The 14,225-nt window shown below is 40.6% G+C and overlaps 2 protein-coding genes across 2 annotated transcripts in view; both read right to left on the reverse strand.

Annotated features, from left to right (window-relative positions):
- kcnq1.1 (potassium voltage-gated channel, KQT-like subfamily, member 1.1) overlaps positions 1-14,225 on the reverse strand; it is a 173,572-nt gene that overhangs the window by 52,878 nt on the left and 106,469 nt on the right. The window lies entirely within an intron of this gene.
- On the reverse strand, positions 1,138-12,727 carry lingo1b (leucine rich repeat and Ig domain containing 1b). Its single transcript, XM_052063148.1, has 2 exons — positions 11,898-12,727; positions 1,138-4,968 (listed from the first exon to the last, which is right to left on the reverse strand). Exons 1-2 carry the CDS (start codon positions 11,907-11,909, stop codon positions 3,109-3,111), a joined length of 1,872 nt encoding a protein of 623 aa, XP_051919108.1. The 5' UTR covers positions 11,910-12,727; the 3' UTR covers positions 1,138-3,108.

The raw sequence follows: 14,225 nt of genomic DNA on the forward strand, positions 1-14,225 counted from the left end.
GGTGAGTTCAAATTATCACACATTTTGCTGAGGTCATCCTGACACTTTCAGGCACCCTAAAGGGCCCATTATTTTAGATCAAAAACGCTGCGCCAACTCCTCACTGATGTTGCAACGTTGGGGACATGGTAGCCATCCACTAACTGCCCAGAATTCCATCTCCATCTGGACAAGTATGCCATTCGGCGGTGAATAAAACCTCATGAACATGTTCATGTGCCTCGTGATGTTAGGCGTGACCAAATGCAGCTTTATGCATGACTGCAGGATTTTGTAAGATCTTGGTACGAGAAGTTCTTGGGGCTCCAGAGACACCAGGCACCTCCAATACCTGTTTGCAGCTGACAAGCTTTTAGTAGCTGCTCTCTTAATAAGATGCACTTGCCCGACAGAAACCTTCCATCCATCCATCCATCCATCCATCCATCCATCCATCCATCCATCCATCCATCCATCCATTTTCCGAACCGTTTAATCCTCACGAGGGTCGCGGGGGGAGCAGGAGCCTATACCAGCCGTCATCGGGCAGTAGGCGGGGGACACCCTTAACCAGTTGCCAGCCAATCGCAGGGCACACAGAGATAAACAACCAACCGCGCTCACACTCACACCGAGGGACAATGTGGAGTGTTCCATTAACCTACGGTGCATGGTTTTGGAATGTGGGAGGAAACCGGAGGACCCAGAGAAAACCCATGCAGGCCCGGGGAGAACATGAATACTCCATACAGGAAGGCCGGAGCTGGAATTGAACCCGGTACATGTGCACTGTGAAGCCCACGTGCTAACCACTGGACTACCAGGCCGCCCAGAAACCTTCCATCATATGGCTTTATCAGAACAAACGTGTTTGCCCTCTGAGTCAACAAATTATTTATCAGTACAGTAAAAGGATGATTTTTTTTTTTTTTTTAGATGTCGAGTGTTTTCATTCCCTCTACAAGGCATTAGTCTGTCTTGAACTTTTCATCAGCAGAGAGATGTTTCTTTTGTACATTTTATGCATGACTGTGACTTGCTTAATAATGTGAAACAAGCACTTTTAGTAATTTCCCCTCAATTAAGCTCACTTGGGAATCGAATGATCAAACTTGTCCTGAATTGCGATTAGTGATTCAAACATAAAGAAGGACAGCATTTGCAGAAAGTTCCTCAGAACCTAAAACGAGATTGTTTTTATTTAACATGAGTTATATATTCTCTCCTCATTGTAGGATGGAAACCTCCTTTGTGCATATACAATATGGTAAATTGTCTTTTTCTTCACAAATTGATACCATTGGTCAATCTGTAGTGTTGTAGTGTTGAAAATGGCTTACAGTTTAGCAATGCAACATGACTGGCTCAACATGCCCTTTTTTTTTCTTTTTTAAACCTTTATTTAACTTTGTAGGTCAGTTGAGTACCTACAAAAATTCACAATGACAACCTGGACGTTTTTTCATGGTTTTGGAGATGCAAGGTTCGTACCCGACGTGTAAATAAAATATGATTGAACACATTGAACTTGCAAAGAAATAACACATATTATACATTTTTCTTCATTTTATGTGTGGTTTTGCCAGTGCATTTGCATTTCAAAATAACAGCAACTGTAAGGATGGATGGTTTACTCGCTATTTGAAAAACACATAGCTATTACTCCCAATATAATTATACCACAAAATGATAATTATTTTCAAATTGGTTACACACTGCACGACTCATTTGCTGCTTTTTGAACAACACTCACATACTCTGTTAACAATATAGCCCACCTGCTTTCTCTTTTGAAAAGGGTACAGCAAATGTCTTTCTTGAATAGATAATCTTCTCTTGAGGTTACGTAGTTTGTTTCAGTCCCATCCATGAAAACATTGCAAAGACTAAAAGATTTGCGAATGAAAGGAGAACAAAACACATTTTAGCAGAACATGTCAAAATATCTGATAGATTTTCTCTGTTGGCAGAAGAGATCACATTTCACATAGTGACATTCTGTTCTCCGTGTGTTAACATGCACACTATTTATTATAATGTAATGTAACCAGATTAAGGAAAATGACCATAGTATTTACCTTCATTGACCATTAAAACATTACAATTGTAACACTTTTCATTACTGAATAGACACAGTGTTTCAAAGTCACAGTAAAACATTGATCTTGCTATCTATTCGAATGTTAATACAAATGACATTTAAACAAATGCACAAGATGGGCACAGCTGTGAGTGAGATGTCCCTGTTAAAACCATGAAATTAAGGTCTGTGTTTCCTCAAATATGCACATAAGATAAGATGACAGGATGACAGACTTAACCCATTTTTTAAAATGTCATGGCCTTAATTTCAAAATAAGAATGCACAAATGCAATATACTTTTTCCCCCCATGAAATAATACATCTATATTATTACAATAATTAGTACCTTTTGTGATTGGTCAGGAGGCATATCTAAACATACAGCAATTGGGTTTTAATATGTATATTGTGCTCTATAAATCTGAATGAGAGCTTATTTTTGCTTAGTTTGTGCTGAGAGAAGGCCTTTCCTTGATCATTTATAACATTTTGCCTGAAAGTAATCAGACTGTAATCGATGGAAGGGTTGACAATGTGGAATAAACATTTTGGACTGACAAATATTAAAAAAGTGGCACACCGGTGGGGGGGGGGGGCATTAAGTTGCGCATGCGCAAGTGAAAAGGAAGGGGAAAAAAACCTGGCCTGAATTATACCAATGCGTTAGAAAGTTAAGTAAAGGCCGTATCCAAAAAACGTATTTGCCAGTTAAAAATGTTGACCCCACACTGGCAGTTCCGTATTATTCTTAATTAGGTTAATTTGTGTGGAGACTTGTATCACTTATGCTTATTATTGTCAACCACCGCAATTTGGTTACATTCAGGCATCCAATATATGTGCATGTTAACATACTAGACTATTGCCAGTACAATGTTTGGAGTTACACAATGATTTCTTTTAAAGGCTTTTTCTAAAAAAAAAAAAAAGTACACAGAGTCAAGTTGCTTTTGCAACTGTGCAATTGCTATCACTTAAGTACACATCTGAAGCAAAGATAATGTGTATCACAACTGGAGTTCATAAGTTTATCGTACTTCTATGGTTCACATGATTTTCATGTTGAATTGTATGGGTGTCTCAGGTGGACTAGCCTCTTCGGTTTCTTCTTTGCGTGGCACATATTCAACTTCTATACTTGGCTCTGTGTTGTCTTTCCCTCTACTCCAGATGAACAGGATTACGAGACAGAAGAGTACAACGCCAAGGAATGAGATGAACCCCATTGTGGTTGCAATGATAAGGGTCTTAACATCAAATGGAAACGGAATTGTGGTCCGGGTCACGTTCGCACTTTCGTTGCTGGGTTGGTTGAAAATAAAGGCAAACGTCTTGTTTGGCTGATGAGGCCAATTAGGAGAGTAGCTGTGTACGAAAAGATGAGAAACTTTCGTGTCATTGCCTGCTGCATTGCTTGCGATACACAAGTAGGTTCCGTTGTCTTGGATTTGGGCATATCGAACCTCGAGTCTGCCGTCATCAGACACGGAAAGTCTCGATCCCACAGTTTTGGTGGTTATGTATTCTTTCTTAGGAGATAGCCACATGATGACAGGGACTGGCTCACCCTCAGCTTGGCAAGTAAAACTGACAGTAGTACCTTCATCCACATGGCTCTCTTGAACCTTGTCATCCACAATCTTTGATGTCTGGCAGGTGAAATAATCAGGAGGTAGGATATCTGGGAAGTCCTTGAATTCCTTTCCTTGCACCACACCGGGTGATGCACAGATGGGATGCTGTCTATTAAAATTTAACCTCCACCGCCGGCGGAAAACCCAAAGCAGGCGACAGTCGCAGGCCAAAGGGTTGTCATGCAAAGCCAGGGTTTCCAAATTGCCCACTGAGTGGAAGACGGACTCCTCCAGGGTGCTCAATCTATTACTAGAAACGTTGAGAATGTGCAGATGATTTAGTCCTCGGAAAGAGTAAGGCTCAATGACAATTAATCTGCCACCAGCCAAATGAAAAGCCTGGAGCTTTTGTAGATTGTGAAATTGGTTCCCTTCAACAGTAAGAATGGGATTGAAAGACAAATTCAGAAAGCGCAAATATCGTAGGTGACTGATTGCTTGGTAAGGGATGGCAGAAAGATTACAATTTGTGATCGCTAAAGATGTCAGGTTCACTCCAAACAAGCATTTTGGGGTCATGGTATCCAGGGAAGCCATCTCTGATATTTCTAGTACTCGCAGTCTATACAGCCGCTTAAATGAGTAATCCCTAATGGCAGTGATGTTCAGATACCGTAATCGAAGTGACAGCAGGTTGTGCAGGTGGCTCAGGGCATCAGTGGGCACTGAGGACAGTTTATAACCCTCAATGTTGAGGGTTTCAAGATTGCTGAGGCCATGAAACGATCGTGGAGAGATGAAAACGAGGTCATTGTCACCCACTTCCAGTACCCTCAAGTTGTAGAGCTCCTGGAACATGTAGTCCAGCAGAATGACGATTTTGTTCTCACTAATATCCAGCTGCGTAAGGTTGTTGAGGCCCGTGAACACCCCAAGCTGGATGAGCTTCAGCTGGTTGTTGCGCAACCCGAGATGCCGTAGATTCACCAGATTGCTAAAAGCCCCGGACTCAATGGACGAGATGATGTTTTCATTCAGCTGGAGCTCCTCTAGCTGCGGGTAGTTGATAAATTCCTCTGGTCCAAGAAGTTTTAGACGATTTTTGCTCAGATCAAGGAGCTTTGTTTCAGTGGGGATGCCTTCGGGGAAAGTAGACAAGCGTCTTCGATGGCACACGACTGACCGCTCTTGGGCATTGCAGTCACATCGGGAAGGGCAGCCGGTGGTTGAGCCAGAGAGGACGGTTCCCAGCATCAGGACTAGGATGGGCTGCCAGCACGCCACAAGGTAGCTGTGCCCCCCTGCCTCAGCAGAGACCATCCTACTGCGAACCTACGGAAATAAAAATAAAAAATAAGGGCTGAGGGGTGGACAAGGACAGAAATAAACTCAGAATTAATGAGGCACATTTCTTTGGTCCTCAGCATTAGAAAGGGTTCTGTTCACTGTTCCATCGGAGCTGCGCACATGCACGATTGCGGACCGCTCTCACCCTCACAGAGCACAGCAAATGTATACGCCGCATTAAAAACAAAACCAAAACCCAAGTGACTGATGTGCACACCGTGTTGTGTCATGCTAGACAGCATATCAATTGGAAACATGGAGTTGTGTAGCGTTCACGCTGTCCACTCATCCCTCACCAAACAGCCCGTAGAAAAGTACCCCGATGCTTGTGGGAGAATATCTCCGCACAATTGAAGCGCATTGTTGCGATGTATGACTAAAGTGTCCATGACCAACCTGTTGTACAATTTACATCTTTAGCGCCAAGCTGCCTTGCTTCATAAAAGCACATGCACACTTTGGCTGGCTCAGTCCAGGGCTGTAGCGTATCATTTGAATTCCAAACGAAAACAGAGCCCCCTCACCCTCTGTACTTTTCCTCATTTTTGACAACATGTGAGTTATGCATCCTACTTTTGAAATCTGTGGCAATGCAAATCTGACGATTTAAGTTAGTCGACAAATATTTACCATGAGAATATTAATGGTTAACATGTTCTAAAGAGTGTGAATTTGAGCAAATTCTCACACTTACTGAGCGAGGTGGAGGAATGTTTTCTGACAAGTGAAGCATCTCAACACTTTTTCCACAGTATTTATATAAAACATTATTCAACATTCAATACAGTTGAGTCCCTTTTAAACCATTTTTATATTCAAATATTTTTGATGAAAAGTTTTAATCATGTCACTCTTCACTTCTTGTGGTTTTTTTTTTGTCCTATAAAATAGCCATCATTTATTTAAAATTAAGGTTAGTACAAAATTCTTACATCATTAATCAGGGCCAATTTACAGCATAAAAAATGGCATAACCTTAATCCTGAAGCAAGTTTTACAAACTCTGGCTCATTTTATTTGTGATACAAAGCCTCTGTTTTGATACATACATACACACACACACACACACACACACACACACACACACACACACACACACACACACACGTATATATATATATATATATATATATATATATATATATATATATATATATATATTTTTTTTTAAAATCTTTTATAACGTACTGTAACTACATCACGAACGGTAACTTATTATGATCTTGGATTTTCAGGCGTGAAAGTGGTATTAAAGTGAAAGCTCTGCCCCAGTTGTCATGGTAATCAAAGCTGGTCTCCCTTTGGCACCCCCCCCCCCCAACCTCCCCTACAGCCAAGCCCCTTCTGATAAATTAAATACAAACAGCCCCCAAAACGAAGTAATTTCTGAGTATTTGTGAGGGTGTTAAAATCAGACATGTAATGTGCCATAATTCTTGATCCTTAGTCTATTTTGACTGAATCATATCACAGACCTTTTATTAAGACACTTGGGGACTGCTTTAAATAAGATTCTGAAATGGGAGAAATATAAGAGAGTTGTGCCAAAATCTAAAATCATGAGTGCAGGGCTATGAGAATTGCAGTTTTTACTTTGAGCCATCTCAGTTTAGTTCACAGGAGCCACTTTACCCTCAGGCTGTTTTTTTTCCATCACTGTTGCACCTGTGTGACACCATTTTAAAGCATCGAATTAGGAATAGAAGAGCACTATGTGAAGCAAATCTATCTGGAAATTGCAAACAAGTAAAACTGATATTTTAATACCAACAACAAAAATGTGAATCATAGGCATAGGCCACGATTTGCTCGAACGTCCGTGTAAAAAAAACACATTCTGTGAGCGTACTGTACTGTACATATGCGGTGATGTTAGATGCCCTTTTAGACATCAAACTTCATAATAGGAAGGGTGAGAAAGTTTCCGCCATTGAACGAAAATAAATTATCCCTCATCACGGGACAGGGAGCAGCTTTAATTTGTCTAAAATGTTACAAGAGAATAAAAGCTGCCTCTTGATTTTATATGCGCACAACACAAACATTTCGTGTGTATGGGGCACTGTTAAATCGGTCACAATATACAGGAAAACAAATGCCAGTTGAATGTCTCCTCTAACGACTTTACTTAAATAACCAACAAAAATTATTCCACTCCACGCAGTGAGTGCTCATTGTTAATTAATAAGGCGTTAGAGGAAAATATAATATCATAGAGCCATTGTGTGCATAAAGCCAGTGACATGTTTGTCTTCTCGACACGTTATGATTTTATTGTGCCAAGACAAAAATATGAATGAGCATGACAAGCCCCCACTGCCTCTGCTAATCCAAAGCAAATGAATGCAAATGCTGTAGTGATTTTCTACCAGAGCACATGCATGATTTATGATGCAGAATGTTGCAAGGAATGAGGAGCGATCTGTGTTATCTGACCTTACAGCACATATCTCCCAATGACACCACTTTCTTTTGACCTTGAGCTGCACCTTCCAAAAAAGAAATAACACCTCACAAATATGACCGAGCTCTTCATAAGTGGTTGTCACACAAATAACATAAGTTATTTTTTTAATGTTGATGTGTAGTCTCCTTAAAAAATATCAGGAGCCAGATAATTTTACTTGATGAAATTAAATTGATTAACTTCAACACACCATTTTCCCGCCCAGGTTTCCAAATGAAGTCAGCATTAATTAACCTTTTAGGTATTTAGTCACTGTTTATGTGGTATGTTCCCCTACAGGTTTTAGGTAATAATCAGAAGAGGCAGACAGTGTAATCAGAATAATAAAAATGTTATACTTCCAGCAATTGAATTGCTGTATCTGATGTTAATGTCCACAATGAAGCCATTCATGATGACTGATCGACAATGTGGCTCAACCTTAAAGTGATATCCACAGTGGTGCCTTGAGATATGAGTCTCATTTGTTGCGTGACCACACTGTTAACTAAATACACTTGTGTCTCAAATCATCTTTCTCCACTGAAATAAATGGAAATGCCATTAATTCATTTGAGTCTTCCAAAAGCCATCCATCCATCCATGTTCTAATGCGCTTATTTTATGGGGGTGCTGGAGCCTTTCCCAGATGCCTTCGGGCAGTAGGCGTGGGACACCCTCAATGAATTGCCAGCAAATCGCAGGGCACACATAGACGAACAACCAACCTTACTCAAAATACATAAATCCAACAAATATTTTGGTATTGTGTTTTTAACAATAGAAATAGCAGGCTACAAACGTTGGTTTATAAAAACATACAGTGATGGTGCAAAAAATGTAACAGATCTAGCCGCATTTTTTGATTCCGTTCAATGGATATTGTGACGCTCCTTCTGGTGTATGTGCCTTGGCCAGTGTAATGCAGCCATACATGTACGGTACATGGAGACATCACAACTAAGGTCAGGAAGCCACAGGGATATCAGGAGCTCTTTGCAGGCAGAGTCTGCCTCATAGTACAGAGGTCCAGGGTTCGATTCATGGCTCCACCTTTCTGTGTGCACTTTGCACATTTTCCCCATGCTTGTGTGGGTTTTCTCGCACATTCCAAAAAACATGCTTAGGAGGTAGCCACATTTCAGAGAAAACCCACGCAAGCACAGGGAGAACATGCAAACTCCACACAGGAAGGCCATAGATGGAATTTAATTTCTCTTTGTTTTGCAAAAGTTACTCCTCAGACAACCTTATTGACGTTGATAGAAAGCACAAGGACATAGTTAGTGGCTGCCCTACGGTTTATTTGCCTCCAAGTGAATGATGGTAAGACAATTGGTAGAAGATTGTTAACTTTAAGAAGGCAACAGAGTACATCAGATTTGGTGTTAACAGTGATTAATGGTATGAAGAATCCAGTAGGCAGATTTAATTAGTTATTGGCCCAGTCAAAATTTGCGAATACGGAAATACATCACAGTAATCATTAATCATTCAATATTGTTTCCACCGACGGAAACTAGGGCAGTAGTGCCAGGCTTACAGAATTGCTGTATATAACAGCCACACACAGGGCTGCAGACAGGAAACAACAGGAAATCAGATCATATTGTATGATCAATTAAGTTGTGAAATATTGTGATTATACGTCAAAAATAGCCATAGGTTTGACACATAGTTATACATTCATATTTGTTGAAAAGAAGGTTGGCACAGAGTACCAGGAATTTCATTCTTTGAATGCATTCATTGAACCCACATTTATGTATCTACTGTCAGATCTCCCTTCACGGTCAACTCGTCATATAAACACTGCACACAGAATGGGTGCCGTTTTCGGAGACAGTGCATTTGCGCTCAGTGGCTATGTGGGCGGGTCACACACTGACACAAACGATCAGGGTGGAAGCTCCAAATGTACAGTTAACAGCAGTGATCTGCGATCAAGCTCGCCAACTTAACATTATTACTCAAGTGTAAATCTGCTTGCAGTTCCTCCAAAATGTACTTTATACGCTTGGATCTTATGCGCCAGCGAATCTATTTCCACTTCCGCAATGTCAAAGACTTTGCGCGCCTGAATTTCAAGCAAATGAGAGAAGCCACTTTTATTTGTCAGGAAGTGTTCATTCCTACAACGGCGCAACCACCTGTTTACGAAAATACCAAAAGAAAGAAACTCCCATCCGGACGCACAGTTAGACTGCATTTAGTACTGGAATTGTGCTTGGCACCAAAATAGGGCCCAGTGGACCTGGCAATCACTGCATCAGTCACTTTTACCTTTCAGGATGGTTACTGTATTATTAGGGTGCAATCCAGGATGCTCTTCTTTTTGGACCGAGGGGTGATATAAGGACGGTAAGTGGGGTACTTCAAAATGTATTAGTTCATAAATTAATGGGTAATTGCATTCAATGTTACATGTGTTCCATGGGGTCTGTAGGATTTCTCCAAAGAGACTCAATAACAAATGCGCTCTAAGTAGCAATGGCAAAGATGCCAAAGACACCGCACAATATTCAGGTGTGATTATTCAAAGCGGTCAGAGAATGAAAAGACATCTCTGTGTGCAATTTGAGGGTGATTCTACAGTGCATTCTTTGAAAAATAATTTAAAATGCATAAATCGGATGGGAATGCTGCTTATTCTCCATTTGTGGTTTTCACTAAGGGCCCAGGAGAATCTGTGAAGAGCATGGCAGTTAGCTGTCTCTAATTATACACATTTGATCTTAGTAAAACAAACAAAACTATTGTTCAGAATCTTTTACACTGCTACATTACACTTTAACAAGCATCGTTAAAACAATTGTGTTCAATGATTCTGGAAATGTTTGTTTTTCCAATCCTGTAGTTCTTTAGTGTATTATTTACAGAGAGTCAGAATTGAATCAGTGGCTCTGACCACAGTGTATTGGTCAGTGGCAATGTGGATATTGTGTTGTTGTACACGATAGTTGTCATATGACACAAGCTTTTCAATTATGATTAGCACATTTGCCACAGAGTACAGGGGTCGTGGGTTCAAATCAGGGTTCCAGCCTTCTTGTGTGGAGTATGCATCTTCTCCCCGTGCCTGCGTGGGTTTCTCCCGGTACAGCGGTTTCCTCGCGCATTCCAAAAACATGCATGGCAGGTTGATTAGAGTCTCAAAATTGTTCGTTGGTGTGAATGTGAGGGCGAATGGCTGTTTGTCTATTTGTACCCTGCGGTTCGCTGGCGACCCACTCGGCGTGTTCCCAAAGACTGGGATAGGCTCGAGCATGCCCACGACCCAAGTGAGGAGAAGATATTTAAATTGTGAAGTTTGAAATGTGAATCCATTCACTATAAAGAAAATGTGTTTGTGACACTAAACCTAATTGTAACACTTTAAATATTTACAATTAATTGTTATTGACCACAATTGACATGTTGTCATAGCTTATCTTAAAATTATTACAGCGTTGTGTTCTCACTCAAACATACACTTAAGGGTTTTATGTTATCTTTTTTTTTTTCTTAATCTATTTTATTTTTAATGAACTTTATTAGTCGAGAAAGACTCAGGATCGATTTGACATGGTAATACCAAGTAGGAGAAGCTGATTAAAACAAACTGAAACCACAATGAGCAGCAGATGTGTAACTTGTGACCAGCATATATCATTTCCATAGGAATTATTTAAACCAGTTTTCACACTGAACAACATGGCAAGGAATTAGTTTGGACAAGAGCAGAGCAGACGTTTGACTCCAAGACTGCCAGGTCTGCATGGGTTGATTATGCAATGTCAAAAGAGGGAGAGTAACTGCCTCCTTGCTGGAGTGTGGCTGCCACAGTTATGCTTCTGCAAATATAATGTGCAGTAGGATTTAACATTTGAGAGCTCATCCATTTGGCCTGCATAAATCATCAAAGTCTATCCCCCTTCCCCGAAGCCAGAGCTCACCACCTCCATCGCCACCCATTGATATGACCTGTGGCAAATCACCCAACAGCAAAAGGTAACACTGAATAAATTAAGTGTGATTCTGGCAGAGCTTACGGGCATTTGAAGGAACACGAATGTTAATGAGAAGGAAGCTTCGTAAGCATCAACAACCACTCCGGTACAACAGAAAAACAGGCAGTGTTTAGACTTACACATTCATCGGTGAGTATCAATACAGTATACTGGAGGTATCCCTGTATGCACATATACTACTTAAATCATTTGGCAACCTATATTCAGACCACATAAGTGCGTGTTGTGCATGTTGCATACAACACAAAACAAATGAAATCCATTTGGATGACAAAGCACAAATTAATCCCTCCTCAGTGGACCATCCTCCTCCCTCCCTCCATATCTGCCGCTACCTACTAATTTTATTCCCGAGATCAATTTGCTCACCGGCTATCACATGGCACCACCACTGCACCATAATAAATCTGATCCAATAGCTCAGTACTCTAAGCCCACCACAGAGACAGAGTACTTACCAGGACTGTCATGCAGAGAATTCTAATTCAAGCAGCTCCATGTTGCCAAGGAAATTCAAAATGCCTCCTAAAGGATGGAGGCAGAGATGCAGCAAACAAGACGGGCTCAGATCGAAAAGCTCAAGGTGGATGCACTGTACGGAGCAATGAGATTCCCTTGTCAGTTTTGGGCATCCGCAAAATGCCTTCGTCCTCTACAGATGCGCTAAATCCAGCAGCACTGATAGGCTGATAAGTAAACACACAGGCAGCTCTGCTGCCTCGCTCACGCTCGCATACATGCTGCACCTAACAGAGACCGAAAGGAGGAGAGAGTGCTGGCGGACGTGAGAGGTGGAAGGAGGAGCTGCAGTGCCTTGGAAGAATGAGAGGACACATGAAGGGAGTTGAAAAGAAACAGGGAGAACTGTCCTCTCATTGCCCTGGCAGCGCCATCATCTGATTGGCTGATCTCGTGGTCTTTTTTTTCCATACGGGATTTTTTGCTATAGTAAACTGTAATGCAATTTGTTTCTGGAGAGAACAAGTCACGTCAGTATTGAGAGAGGCGTAAGTAAGTATACAGCGGCCGGATGAAGATAAGAAGGTGACGGATTGTGGAAGCTAAATTGACATTTTGTCATTGGAGCATAAACGGCCGGTTTAACTCAATAAATGGCACATTTGTCGATGACAGGGAACTTGGAAGGATTGTACAGTATAGATAGGGATGGACAAAGGCTTTGTTTATTATCCCACTTGTGGATCGGTTCCATTTAAAGTGATTATCATTATCAGTGAAAACCTCCTTTGTTTTGAGTGCAGTGGAAAGTGTTCGATGTAGGAGCTTAACAGGACCACAAAAGCTCCCGGTGAAGAGGAGGCTCCATCAAGGAGTTTTTTTTTTTGTTTGTTTTTTCAAATGGGATACTAGGTGACAGAGGATTTAGTAAAGTGGACATGAGAAACTCCATGCCTCTGAATGAGTATTGTGAAACTATTAACAGAAAGCAGAGGATTTTATTGTTGAATGTTGTCATTTGCATTGTTTACTGTAAATTTCAAATACAACCAAATGAAAATTCAAGGATATGACGCGAAGGAACTATGCTTGTGTTTGCTTGGAATACAAACTTAATTCTGATGAAGGTGGATACATTGTGTTTGACACATATAAATAAATACAATAAAATATTGCAATGATGGCAAAACATTTGATTACATTTATTTAACATTGCTCACAATAAGTTCCTTCCTATCAAAGAGATCATGAATACTTAGGTTGAAATATAAAATAATAATCTATATGGCATTTAGTGATGATAATAATAAAAATAATAATAACAATAATAATCCTACTAATAATATTAATGGTCCCAATCCAACTTTATGTCATCTGCCCATTGAGGTTTGCTTGCAGTTTCTTATAAGCACATAACACAAGCAAAATCAGTGTAATCGTCCGCTTTATCAAGGACTATCATTGTGCCGCTCATGTGTGGGATTTAAAGGGAATGAGAGGAGCTGCTTTGATTGGCGGGGAATCAAATTGTTGGTGTTGACGCCCACAATGGCCCGAACCACTTGGTTTGTACGGGTCTGTGAAAATACTCAGATGTAATCCACCTCCACAATTCGCACTAGCCTTGTGTTGACTCCCAAGTTCTACCCAGAGGCCATCTCACAAAGAGAAGCTTTCAAACGCATTTTGTAAACATACAATAGTGATTAAATGTAGGTCATGCAAGTTTTGACCAATAAGCAAATTCATTAGAAAACTACAACAGTGACCATTAGAAAATGATTCCCGTACTTTCCGCACTATAAACTGCTACTTTTGTTACACGCTTTCAACCCTGCGGCTTATTTAATGATGCGGCCTATTTAAAGATTTTTCCAACGGCTGCCAAGGAGCGTTCGAGCAGAAAAGATAACAGTGAGACGCTATCATGTGTCACAGTGAAAACACTGCAACTGTCATAGTATTGTTCACCTGGTTACATATGCCAAAAGAAAATCTCCCGAAAGACATTGTCGTGAAAATTGACACGGAAGTTTAGATGGTAGAAAGCCTAATGAAGGAATGGTTGACCGAGTGTTACGGCAAGCAAGGATTTTTTCATGCTAAAACCAAGCATTACTTGACATGGAATGGTGCCTTTTTTTAACCAGCCAAGTGAGTGCTGAAAGTTCAAGAAAAGTTAAGGTATGTTATTAAACATTGAAACCTCTTTTTGTGTACCGTCTTTCTTTGCAAATATCTCATGTTACAATATGCGCACCTGCAGCTTATAGACAGGTGCGGTTTGTGTGTGCACAAAAAGGTTTATCCTTTAAAGATGTAGTGGG

Source organism: Hippocampus zosterae, chromosome 4 (assembly GCF_025434085.1).
Source record: "Hippocampus zosterae strain Florida chromosome 4, ASM2543408v3, whole genome shotgun sequence".
In the NCBI taxonomy this organism is placed as follows: Eukaryota; Metazoa; Chordata; class Actinopteri; order Syngnathiformes; family Syngnathidae; genus Hippocampus; species Hippocampus zosterae.